Here is a 13,865-nt window from a genome sequence, read left to right on the forward strand (position 1 = left end):
TAATTAATATCTAGCATGTAATCCCTACACCGGTAATTAGAGCATAATACAAAAAAAATCTGCATAATACAAAAAATTAATTAGACACTGACGTGGATTATATCTCCAATAAATATTTTCTAGAGAGAAAACAATTGTTGTATTATAATCTGTCTTATTATGTTCTGTCCAAGAGGAGTAATTTGCCAAATCCATTGCTTGTAAACACTCAAAAATTATAAATTGCATATGGAAGAAACACTCATTTGGGTGACACAAGAACGGGTGTTTGAGGAAACTCTGAAAGCTAACAACTATATTTATCTCCAATGTGTCCTCTTAAGTTATCTGGTAAACACAGATGAAAAGATTCACCTCCTGCAGTGTTAATTGCAACAAAAAGAGGGTCCGTGAGGCGCAAGGTGTTTATAGCCTGGAATTTTCCTCTGTAAAGCTACACATTAATTGCTTTTCTGTTACATGCACTATAATTCACAAAGGACGAAACAGGTGGCCATTACATGCTGGTAGTATTTCACTGAAATTTGTCTGTCTGCGTGATACAACATGTGGACCCTGGCAAGGAGAGGTATCCAATTTCAGTGTCTTCCAATTCATTTAATTCATTCACCTAATCTTTCCACAAACACATCATGAGAGTCGTAAGCTAGAAAGGTAATTACTCTCTGCAAGTAGAAATGAACAGCAGGGCTTTAATGGATTCTCCTCTTTTAAAACATGAATCCATCATAATTTCCATTACCTGTGACAGCTAGCTAAGTGAGGACACTTGACAAATGCCACAGTAAGTCAATTTAGTAGTACTTTAGAATTTTAAAAGGTAGATTGAAGAGTTTCTGACATTACAGGTGTTGTTCTTTTCAAAGTGGAAATGTTGTTCATCCTGTCACCTAAAGATATAGTAGAACGTCACCAAAATCACATGATCTTCAGCAGCAGTTCATCATCTGCGTTTACCAAGTAGACAGGGTTGATGTTTGAAAATCCATTATTTCCTTCCCCCCCATCCTGAGCACTTCAAGGAATTATCGTCCAGGCTGGATTGTTTTTCTCTATGTCTGAAGATCATGTGATATTAATGAAAGCGCCAGCTGCTTCTGGACGTTTGTGGTGAGACTGATTCCCAAGTGCTGCTTCCCAGGTAAAGAAGAAGTAGATTAAAAGACAAACTGAGTTTACAGAATATTTACAGTTTTTACTTTACTTGTCAATTAAAATGTTTCTTCTATTGTTTTAGTTCATACTTTCTAATATTTCAGACATTGAATGTGTGTCTGTCTTGACAAATGTTGGACTATAAGTCAAATATTGATTGTATTTTATAAATATATAAAACAAAGTCCAAAAACAGTTAGACTGAAGATGACAACATTCAGAATAAAGTATACTACGGTATATGGTATTCAAGGCACATGTTCATTCATTTTCTTTGAGTAACTGGTCTGAAATTATTTTAATAGCCTTGGGTTTGTTCCAAGAAGTTTCTGTGCACTGTTTGAATCATAGCACACAACCTTCCAATCCCAAGTAAAACCAATTCCCACTGCGAATAAGCTTTCCTTTAACCAGAGTAAACCTGCAATGTACATTTTTAGCAGCTCTTCAGAAAAGACTAACAGCGGCTCCAGACAGCTTTACTTTCCCACTTGTTCCCACATAGCACTCTTCAAAAGTGCTGTGTCAGTCGAGTTTTTAATCTTATATGAGAAATTAACCTGAGCGACCTTGTTCTGAAAAATAAATAAATAAATAATGGAAATAAAAAAAGAACCTGGTGCAGAACAGTAACGAGTAGGAGATTAAACTTATTGTTGGACAGATGATTGGAAAAAACGTGTCTGCATGCTTCTGTGTGTGCAACAAGTGCTACCTTCTGCATGCCCTGCAGAGCCTGCTGCAGGAAGCTGAGCTGCTGGGAGTGAGTGTTGTCCTCCTCACTCCTGATTGGTTGGTTCTTGCCTTGTTCCTGTTTGAGCAGCTCCACCTCGTTCCTGTAGGCGTCCAGCTGGCAGCGCAGGGAGTCATTCTCCTCCTTTAAGGCTTCTGCTTGGGAAACACCTACAGATTTAGACATGAAGTGTTGAGAACCATATGGAAGATGATGTTTATTGTGTAGAACACTGTTGTTCAATTTACACCTTATCACAACAAATTATCATCCAGCTGAGTCTCAGTTTCACAGTGAGGCCTTTGATCTGGAGTGCTCACGTTATCCCTGATCTGTCTCTTTTGTGGGAACATACATTTCAACACAAAATATCAAAAGCTTTTACACAGCGACATTTCCAATCGTGATCGGATTGCTCATTGATCATTTGAATGAGAGCAGGCACAGAAATAGTGAGCATCTTAAAATTCAAAGCACAAAGGCAAAAGAGTAGAGCTCAGTTTTACTTTATGCAAATGTCAGGCATCTTGAAACACAAAATGGCAAATGTCCTATTGATGGATGTTGATAAATATATCTCTACCTGTTCCTGCAGGGAAAAGACCTTGGATGTGTCTATAAACAAGGTAGCATTAAAAACATGGCTTCAAATATTTCGCTTCACTATAGCAGCGAACATATATTAAAAAATCCTTAGGTGTTATTTATTAAGAGTTACCAGAAACATATCTAATCAGCATCATCAGGACTATGTAGGTCTGGTTTGATTTGATTGATAAAGTTGCGAAGTGTGAAGAGCCATTTTAGGCTATAAAACCCCAATTTCATTTTTTGAATAGAAAATGTTACGTGACTCACAGTTGGAGCACCTCTACGGCTTGGATCGGCATGAAATGCTCTCGGGTTGAGTTATCAGCACAAAAGACAAACAACTGCGTTAGAAAAGACCTGATTCAAAATATACAGAAAACCTTTGGGAGAATTTAACGACGACACCCAAGTGGCAATTTGGTAAGAAACATCTAATCACCAAGCTAAAAATTCTGCGATGTGTGCTGCTAATACTGTGTGAAAGCCAAAGTGTACGGTCACTAGCACCACCTCTAAAGTGCGCTCTGTCACAGCACTGCTCTTCTTCACAAATAAAATCCAAGATTTCATCCAGCCTAAAATGGTAAGTCTAATGGATTTCCGTATTTACTGTGTGATTTGGTAGCTAATAATGGTTTATGTTCGCCCTTTAATACAATGTGCACATACCACCAATGCCATGCGTTTGAAATAATTAATTATTTTATCATAAATTGTTTATTAATTATTTTCGGCGGGCGGCACATTTCATGTGCTCCGGCACCTAATGATGATATTTGGATATTCCTTTTATGTCAGATAACAGAACACCTACACACTAATAACTAATCTAAACACAGACTACTGACCGCTGTGATAATCCCGGTGTTTTGTCCAGTAGCTCTCCACTGGACATTTGACCTGACCTACTGAGCAAACAGAGGAGTTACAGTGGGAGTTATTACTACATGAGACCTGCCCAACTCCAAAGATGTCCAGTATTATCAGCTCTGCTCTCCTTCTGTGGGCCTTGAGGGGAAGCGCTTTGAGAAAGAGCAATACACTGACTGGACTGGGGAGATAAGCCCCATCCTGTGTGAGCGTGTGTGTAAGTGTGTGCATGAATGTCTCTAGTTAGGTTTTGTGTGGGTGTTCATGAGTGCTGCCTGCAGTCTATCATGGAGGACCATTGGCAGTGTTAATGAACTCTTGCTGGGTGAATGTATGTGCGGCCATGCTGTGTTTGCGTGTACTTTTCTCCCAGCAAAATAAAGGTTTGAGGTGAGAAGAGTATTGATCTGAGAGCCTCATCAACTTGGTGTGAGGAGATGTCAACTGCTTGGCCAGATTCTGAGCAATTCCCCTTCTGTTACATAACAGGCAGCGCTATCGACCTGCAGATGTCCATGAGCGTGCATGTACACACACACCTACAGTCATGCACACAAGCAGTTCTTGCTTTCTATTCTGTACATGAGTCAGACGCAGAGCATCGATTCGCATTTTAAGAGGCTGCAGTCATAACACAGGTGTTTTCAGCGGGGCTGGTTGACGTGTAAATATGGGCCTTTGCTTAAAAGGCTAGTGAGTAAAGGGGGTGTAACAGTCAGCTTGTTAACACAAATACCAAGAAGTGTCACATTAACACCTGTCACCTCAGCCAATCCTGTAGTATCAGGTCTTTGACAGCAATGCTAATTACTGATAGCTAAATAGCAAGATTGCAAAAGAGAAGGGGCTAGGCTGATGGTTTCATTTGCATACATTTGCATGCTGATTAGAGAAGCTGTCATAAAAGCAAATGGCAGAGATCAGAATTATTACAAGGCGAGAGGAAAGAATACATGAAGAGAGCATAACAACATGCAGAGATGCACAAAACACAAGTCGAGAGATGTGGTGGTTATGGCGTGTTGCCCTGGTGACCACTCCAGACTTATGGGTTATTTTATTGGGGGTTGAGAGATTGGCAGCGCGGTTAGTTTTTGTTGCTTCAGCAAACACAAAGAGACTCCTTTGAGGGAAGATTATGGCACTTCAGTGATACCCCGGTCTGAAATGAGATGGCAGCTGGCAGGTGTGGACAGATTCCCTCACACACACACACACACTCATATGGAGTTGTGTACATACACCAGGGTGCACTGGGGTGGATGTCTTTTAGTCGTTGTGTTCAACATCAACTCAGTAAAGCGCAAGTGGTGTCAGCATCTTGATGTACTTAAAATGTGTTTTTTTATTCATGGGGAGTTGTCAGATGGTTATCGCATGCTTGGGGATGATTACTGTCATTTCAGTCCAACACAGCTGTCTCTGTCACTTTTTCAAAGTTCTTTGTGCCCAACCTCTGGAGACATCGATCAGCGTATGGCCTGTCATGTTGACAGAAGTGTTGAACTGTGAATGTGCATGCAAATGCTGCATATGCATACCTGAGTCCTCAGAGTCCTTGCTGTCAGGGACGTCCTCCATGTCATCATCAGACATCTCCATCTCCTCCTCTCGCCTGATGCCCATCAGCTGCTCGCTGTGCATGTTTCTAATCTCCTGCAAAACACAACCAAAAAGAGTGGTGGGTAAGAACTGCAAAGACTCATGGGTGATGCACGTTTTAGCAGGTGCTAGTATGAGTAGGGTCATCAGTGGAGGCCCTTCTTTGATTTCATTGGTAATGTTATGCATTTGCTGTAAGAAATACATGTAACAGATCAGTACAGAACAAAGGAGTGTAGATGAATAAAGATGAAAAGGATTGGTCTCAGAGATGGGGTACTTCCTCTGGCACAGCGATGGGGCAGATGGTAGCACAAATAGCCAGACTTCACTTTTGTTTACTTTGAGAAAAACACCACATTCAGGCAAATCCATGATAAGTATATGACCAGAGCTCCTGTCAAAAATGTCAAAAGCACTACTACTTCAGAAGACAGTGATTTAGGTCGAAAGAAGCATGAAATGTGTCTCAGTGCATTTACTGTATAACATGTCTTCTGTTGGTTTTTACACCCATTTTGTAATGCACAGCTGGATACCCACTGTACAAAAGGAATCTGTTTCATTTCACCCTTACAGACAGAAGTGCTAATGACTAAATCCATCTAGAGACCAGTAACCAGAGGCAGATGTTAAAACGGTTTAAAGATTAAGGTCTACCAAGTGAATTTGATTAGCTAGTAAATGAGAACAAACCATCAAGGTGTGTATAGAGAGAAAAGCAAAACGAACAAAAATCCTCATGATACATTACACACAGACAGTCCATGCTTAGACAAACAACATACCGTCTATGATAATCTGTGCCTGCATGGGTTTTTAAACACCATTGAGCTGTTGTGAGTAGATGTTTGAGCTACAGTAGTACACAGTGTATTTTCTAAAAATATGTTGACAGCTAATGGTGCAGGAGAACAGAGAGCACAGCTAACTATGCCGTAAAGAGACACAAACTGATAACCTCTTTCCACTCAGGGTTTAAGGTCACACAAAAATGTCCACGCAACACAATTAGACCATCGACATTGCGGTCAGTGTCAGACATGCACGTAACCGTGAGGGCGTGCGAGTAAAATAAATTGATTTTTTTTCGTTTTATTAGAACAAAATCTTTTAAATATTTAATATGTTTTTAAGTATTTAAGAAGTCATGCTCTGAAAGGCTGATGCCTAAAATTTACATTAATTAGAGGTGATATTTATCTAAAGGAAAATTCTGTCACTATACCAGTTTAGAAAGAGATGAGCAATAACACTGAATTATTGCCCGGTTCTGGTTCAAAAAAGTGACTGACATGAGGAAGTCTTCTCCTTTTACAATTTAAACAAGCTTGTACTGAAACACACATGTATACCAGTGGATAGAGCCATGCTTGTTCTGTCAATGACAAATTCACACAAAAGGCTGAAAAAACACTCGTACAAAAGCTAATGGGGAAAAAAAGCTGCCCAAAAGTAAATAAACTTCGGACCATCTGTCAGCTGACGTTATTAGCCTGAGCCAATGGCAGAGGTCAAACAGGTACTCTACACACACAAGCACATGCAGACATGTAACCATCTGGTGTGTATGGAGCACACTGTGCACACACACATCTACTGCATATGCGCAAGTACATACACACACCACATTAAAACACTGATAGAGGGAGGCAGCTGTTGTCCGATTCTGCCTGGGAGCTGGAGCTCCTCAACACCGCTTCTCGTTCCTCTATATTTCACCTCCAGGCCAGAGAATCATACTGAATATACAATGACTGAGTGTGAAACTGGCTGCCTATTTGATGATAAACTAGCCCTGAGCAACTGCACTTACTTACCTATGCTCTTTACACTGGCCAGAAGCTGCTAGTCCTATACATGGCAGCCTCTAAGGCAGGCATGTATGATCAATGTGAAAATAAACCTGCACTAAGCCCTATTTCTGACGTTGAATCAAATCACTCCATGTGATGTAAAATAATTAGCAGTTGTGCTGAAAGTTACTGAGAACTAGCACCTAGCTCTACAGCCTTTTGACACTTTTATCCTATTATTTTAGCTCTCCGACCTTCACACAGAATGTATGGTTGGATCTCACAGCTCTTATTACACCCACATATATATATATATATATATATATATATATATATATATATATATATATATATATATATATATATATATATATATATATATATATATATATATATATATATATATATATATATATATATATATATATATATATATGTAAGAGTCCCAAATATCTACTCAGTAGTTGATGAGCATGAACCAAAAGCTAAAAGCTCGACTGAATATTGGACGTCTTCATTAAGTGGCCAGAAACATGAATCAGATGGGAAGCTCATATTCTTCTGTGACTGTTGTGTGTGTAAGGCAACAGGTTAGCCGTAAAAACTTAATAAGCCCAAAATATAGCAGGGCTGTGTTTTCTATGGTTTGTTGAACTTCCTAGTAGTTTAAATGTTTAATGAAGCTTTAAACCTGCAAAGATTGATTTTTGTCCACTTAGATGCTGTGGAAACGAGCTGTAAATACAACATGACATATCATTACTTTAAGAAGTTATTAGAGGTTGTTGCTAATTTACACATCCAGCTGTTCCTTTTTTTGGGAGTGTTTTTTGGTCACCTGATGAATTCAAGCCCAATACTTACTCTTTTAGCGCGGTTTTTCCATTTGATCTCTGGGGGGAATATCTTGCTCTTTACCTGCTCAATGCTCCACTATGTTCACCAGCTCATTTTGGTACTGAACATGTAAGGTACATTTGGCTTTTTTTTTGCAGCTAGAAACGATGGTGAGAGACAACCACAACAGGAAAGTTAGAAGCCATAAAATGAAAACGCGCAGCACAGCTGAGGGGAACTACAGAGTCAGGTGACAATTATCTGTAGGTCCATCATTAAGAACACCACAAGTCCTCATTTGACCCATTGTAAAATGGCAGCTGGATGGCATAAAATACTTTTTACTAGGAATAACTAGAACTTCAGTTCCTTTTCAGATTCTTTTAGGATTTAATGTTTTTCCATTTCAGCGTATAATTCACTATTCCCTGAATAAACTTACTTAAACCCTCACAGGCAGCTGCAGAGAGATAGAGACTCAAGTCAGGACAATGCTGAACCAAGAGCTTGGAGGCCAAATGACTTCATCTGTCGGTTAGCCTCAATCTGGGACACACATGATTAACACAGTATTATGTGGTGTCACTATAAAGTCTATTCTCACAGCTCTAATGAATTGTAAAGTAGTTGGAGGAAAAAAAACTACCTAGAATATTTGTAGTGCAAATTCTGCAGTAGTGTCCACCCACTGTGATTTCACTTGCATCTATGGTTATGCTTTTCATTCCTGGTGTATGCAGTGTGTATACACCATCTCTATAAATGAAGTCTGAGATAGACTGGACAGATCCCTGAGGCCTGATACACCACAGTGTGTGTGTGTGTGTGTGTGTGTGTGTGTTTGATATACCCCCCCCTCTCACCCCTTGCAGGGTGGTATGTGTCATCCTCAAGCTCGGGTCCTCTACCAAAGGCCTGGGAGTTTGAGGGTTCTGCGCAGTATCTTAGCTGTTACTAGGATTCTTCTGGACTGAGGCCTCTGATGTTTTACCTGGAATCTGCTGTAGCCACTTTCTCAGTTTGGGGGTCACAGCCCCCAGTGCTCCGATTACCACTGGCACCACTGTTGCTCTTACTTTCCACATCTTTTCTAGCTCCTCTTTCAGACCTTGGTATTTCTCAAGCTTCTCGTGTTCCTTCTTCTTGATGTTGCTGTCGCTTGGGATTGCCACATCCATCTATCATCTATCTATCAACACGATGTCTGGTTGGTTAGCCATCACCAGGTTCTCAGTCTGGATCTTGAAGTCACACAGGATCTTATCTCGGTCATTCTCAACTACCTTAGGAGGTGTCTTCCATTTGGACCTTGGGACTTCCAGCCCATACTTATGGCAGATGTTCCTGTACACTATGCCAGCTACCTGGTTATGGCGTTTCATGTACACTGTTCCTGCCTGCATCTTACACCCTGCTGTTATGTGCTGTACTGTCTCAGGGGCATCCTTGCACAGTCTGCACCTGGGGTCCTGCCTAGTGTGGTAGACCCCAGCCTCAATTGATATTGTACTGACTGCTGCCTGTTGTTGTGCCACCATGATTAGTGCTTCTGTGCTGTCCTCCAGTCCAGCCTTTTCCAGTAGGATTTCTTGATATCAGCCACTTCTTTCTTTCTTTCTTTCACACACACACACACACACACACACACACACACACAGAAGAGAGCGCTTCCCAAGTGAGTAGATCCTTCAGAGACCCTCAAGGTCTGAGCGAGGTAAAACAACAATACAAATGTGGTCTTTACTGAAGTCACACAGCCAGGCATGTACTCAAGCATTTGAATATAAAATATGCATCATCCAGCTTTCTACTTAATCATCAGGTGTGTGTTAAAAAAAATCCACACAAGCTATTTTAAGCATGATAAGTTCGAATGACTCTGCAGCAAATCTAAACATTAGAAGAAAAATTTTATTTTGCAACACCTACCTTTAAAAGCTTCTGCTGTGTGAGAGTCTGAATAAAGACTCCAAATGACACCTTCATTCAGTTGTTTTTTTTTTTTAAATCCAGATGTTACAAAAAAACTTACCAATCAGATATGATCATATATGGTCCATTAGACCCAGGACTGCACCAAACTCCAGACCCTCCATTACATACAACCTATCATCATGCTAACTAGTGCTCCATTTGGCAGAAAAAATTGTGAGCAGATAGTGGATGACAAAAATGCTATTAGATTTGAAAATGAATACACATCATGTTTCAAGACGTTGCTCCTTAATTATCCACTCAAACATAAATCTTAGGAGATAGAAAACTCACCCCAGCAGCTTGTATCCAATTCAGGAGGGAGAGCAGTAGTGGAGGGAGGGGAGGAGGTAGGGGCAGAGGTTTGGACCTGGGTGTGTCTGTATCTCACACTGACTGGAGTGAGCAGGCACCTGTTCTGTAAGCTAGCTTAAATCAAAGTACTTACTGTAATAAGGAGCCTGCTTTTTTGACTTCTGATTCAACCTATTTTTATATCACTTGTTTAAATTTGAGTATAATTATGTAGCATTTTAACTATAACTTTAGAAAACAACAACTTTACAATGAGTAAAGAGGGAGACGGGTGTTGAACAAAATGGGATAAAGCCTAATTTTTTTATAAATCATGTGAACAACAGAATGAAATCAAAGTGTACTAACCTCTGCTTGTTTGCGCCACATGTCCAGGTTCTTGCGCTGAGCTTTGGAGAAATGGTCCCATGCCTTTTGTTTGGAAGCAGCTTGGAATACAGACACAATCTGTTCAACTGTGCCGGGATGCAGGGAAGGACCAGAGGCCATCCAGAGACAGAGAGAGAAAGAAAGACAGAGGGCAGGTGGGAAGGAGCAGAGGAGTGAGAAAGTGGAGTCAACTAGGGATGTAAAGAACTGTGTGAGCATTTGTGTTTGTGTGCATGTGTCTGTGTGTGTGCAAGCGTGTGATTTACTTACCAGCTGATGCCAGTGCATCATCTCGTGGATGGTTGGTCAGATAATTCCCATACGCAAAACTTAAATAAATCACACATTTTCCCAACAGATTTGAATTATATATGATACACTAGTTCCTAAAGCCCTTTAAAACTGCGGCTCTGCTAATATCGACTTGATTTTTCTGGCCATGGCTCTACAAAAGGGATGTCTACTTTGGTCCAGACTGAAACATCTCAACCATGAAACCTTGTTCAGACATAAATGGTCCTCAGAGGGTGCATCCTACTGAAGTAGTGATCCTGTGACTTTTAGAGAACCATCATTTCATCTGTCAAAAATGTAGTTGTATGACCAAATATCTGCTAAACTAATGACATTCCCATCAGCCTCAACTGTACGTTGTGTAACAAACCAGCATACCACCAGTTAGCATACCAACATGTGCTGTGCCTACAGTTAGTACAGGCTCACAGAGCTGCTAGCATTATAGACTTTGTCTCTGTTTAATATTTGTTTAACAAGGGACATTTTGCTAAGCAACTGGCAGCTGCCAAAAATAACCTAATTGAAGTGTGCCACTATTGACCACTGTGCAGCTCCACTACAGAAATGAGCTGTTAGGAATCTTGCCCAAGGACACCTTGTTAAAACAGCACAATATTCCTGATGTACTTTCCCTATGCAGATTTCTCTCTTCTTTTAAAAAGGAACAGCAGTAAGCTGTAAGCCTCTGTAGTTAACCCTTCAGTACAGTTGTAGCTGCAAAATATAGAAACTTAACACCGGACTGAGCACAGCAGGCTTTTTCAAGGAGTCTTATCTTGACCAGATCTTTAACTCAGAGGTTTCCTACAAGTGATGTGTATGATGACAGATGCTGTCTGTTGGTCTGTATAGCCTGTGTCAGATTCTGTCTTAGCTGCAGTGTATTGATATAGTAATTCCCCTCACAGCTATCTATCCATTGCCATGTGGGTGGTCATGGAGGAGTGTATGGGTGGTCTGTGTATCCCAGAGGTCCTAATATACACAGGGGGAAGTCAATATGACCACCAGATAAGTGTGTATGTGCTTGCAGAGCAGTGTAAGAGAGAACAGGCATCAATAGCATCTTCCTAGCATCCTGTAATTTGATGGAGCAGATCGATGGTGAAGTCAGAGAAGAGAGGAAAGGGTACAGACAGACTTTCAGGCCTCTGAGCTTATATGCAAGCATATATACAGACGGGTGACAAATTAAAAACCAACATGAAGTGTGTTAATATGACGTCAGGCAACTACGAGCCTCCAGAACAGCTTCAGTGCTCCTTGGCAAGTCTATTGGAGGGATGAACACCACACTATATTTCCTCATTATATACATACACAAATATTATTTAATAAGGTAATTTAATTGAGATCAAGATCTCTTCTGCAAGAGAGACATCACAAAAGTCTGGTCAAAATTTGGTCTTGGTGGTGGAGAGCACCAAGTCTTACACATTGGTCCAAACATTTTCCACAGGTATAAAACTGGGTTGAGATCTGGTGAGTGTAAATGCCGTAGCGTTTTATTCATGTAATTTTCATACTCGTGCACAGAAGCATCTGCATTTGATGTTTCACCACCCTTTTATTAAGGTCTCCCTTTAATTAGTCCCCTGTCTGTATAGATATATATATATATATATTTTTCAATGCTATGAATACCAAAAATGAAATTCTCTGCACTTTCACTGTTTTAGTGCTGTAGGAGAAGACTGAGAAGCCAATATCTTAAAACCTGGGCACATAAAATGAAACTATCTGCATGGCTAGACACCACTAGGGATTAAGTGACAATAACTTTTTTTGTTACTTGGGTGACCTGACCTTTAACGTGACAACAGAGACACATCTATGTAGATGGCAACTAAAAGTGTAGAAAGGCTGAATTATTTGGTATGGCAAGAGAGTTGTGAAACTTGTAAAACCTCCTAACAGGACAAAATTCTGTGTGTTATCATTAATATGACATGCAGCACACCAAGAGGAAGGCAAAGTATTGAATAGCAATGTGTTTGTATGGGCTGAAATGACCTAACACACACAAAAAAAAACTAATAATGGGAACTCCACTTTGTGTTGAAGGATGTTTACCTTGTATTTAACATGCATATGGCGGGATATGTGGAGACTAAGTGCCGCAGGCAACCAGCAGCTGCACAGACAAAGCTGTCAAAAGTGCGTAGCAGCAGTACACTTTGCCTTTGGCCTTTCATCAGCTGAGATGAGCAATGCATTTGTTTACTGTATGTGTTTGGCCTCCACTGTATTCATGCAATGTGAATGCAATGGGCTGCTTACTATTTTTATCTGAAAGCAACCTGAATAATATTCCACCGCAGTCACTGCTTCAATGTTTCAGATATTTGTATATCGGAAGAAATAAAAAATGAGCTGGGCACTGAATTCCTGTTAGGAAAGAAATTAAACTTACCTTTTAGGCATCCTCCAAAAAACATACTAGCATTAAACTAGATGGATTCTATGATGCTATTAAAATCTTAATGTCCACAATACTGTGCACACATGCTCTGTGCATCGTGTGAGAGTAAATGAGGGGGTGTGAACAATATTATACTTACATATTTACTGCATTGAATTCTTCAGGCACAAAAAGTCTTGACTGGGATTTTGTCTTCGATTGTCTGGCTGTATACTGCCCTCCACCCTACAGTCTGTCTATGTTGTGTGTGTAATCCTATGATAAGGAAACTTACACTGAACCAGAAACTTGGCCAAGCACGGATTGGACTCATTCTTATCCTCCTCCTCTACACATACTGCACAACAAGGAGTATAATAAATGTATTCTAGTAAACCTTTAATGAGTAACTATCTCACTCACTGTGAGTGACTCTGAACTTATTTGGTCTTCATACAAAAATGATTATACACCGCTGTACACTTACACTTGTATTAATACAGTTTAATAATGTATTAAACTGAATTATACATCCAAATCTGTAGTGTGTGTGATTGAGAACACAAGACTCACATTGAGCCACTATGCCGGCCAGAGCGGTCTTGAACTTGTCTTTGGCCTCTTCCATCTCCTTCTCATGCTGACTCTTCTCGCCTGTAAGCCGGCGGATGTGGCCGTTGGAGGATTGGATCATAGAGTAGAAGTTGTTGGCGTTCCTGCGGTTGACTTCGCCTCGTTCCAGCCACGTCAAGAGCACACGCACCGCTTCAGCAAACTTACCGTCGTCTGGCAAAAAGGTGAATACACAGAGAAGGGAACTGTCAAATTCTATACATGAAGTAAATTATTCCCGTACAGTCCCAAGACACTTGGTGAAAGCAACAGCTGGCGAGCCAAAAGAGATTTCACAACAATGTAAAAGTGA

General features: G+C 40.4%; 1 protein-coding gene across 1 annotated transcript in view; it reads right to left on the reverse strand.

Moving 5' to 3' along the window:
- Positions 1-13,865, reverse strand: part of LOC119885367 (ecto-NOX disulfide-thiol exchanger 2-like) — a gene marked incomplete at both ends in the record, with an annotated part of 36,725 nt that overhangs the window by 10,938 nt on the left and 11,922 nt on the right. Inside the window, 4 exon segments of the mRNA XM_038695392.1 lie at positions 1,871-2,058; positions 4,891-5,005; positions 10,222-10,328; positions 13,514-13,726. Coding sequence (XP_038551320.1) covers positions 1,871-2,058; positions 4,891-5,005; positions 10,222-10,328; positions 13,514-13,726 — 623 coding nt within the window.

This window comes from Micropterus salmoides, unplaced genomic scaffold (assembly GCF_014851395.1).
Source record: "Micropterus salmoides isolate LMB-PRFRI ecotype aquatic unplaced genomic scaffold, ASM1485139v1 Ms_hic_scaffold_398, whole genome shotgun sequence".
NCBI classification, from domain to species: domain Eukaryota; kingdom Metazoa; phylum Chordata; class Actinopteri; order Centrarchiformes; family Centrarchidae; genus Micropterus; species Micropterus salmoides.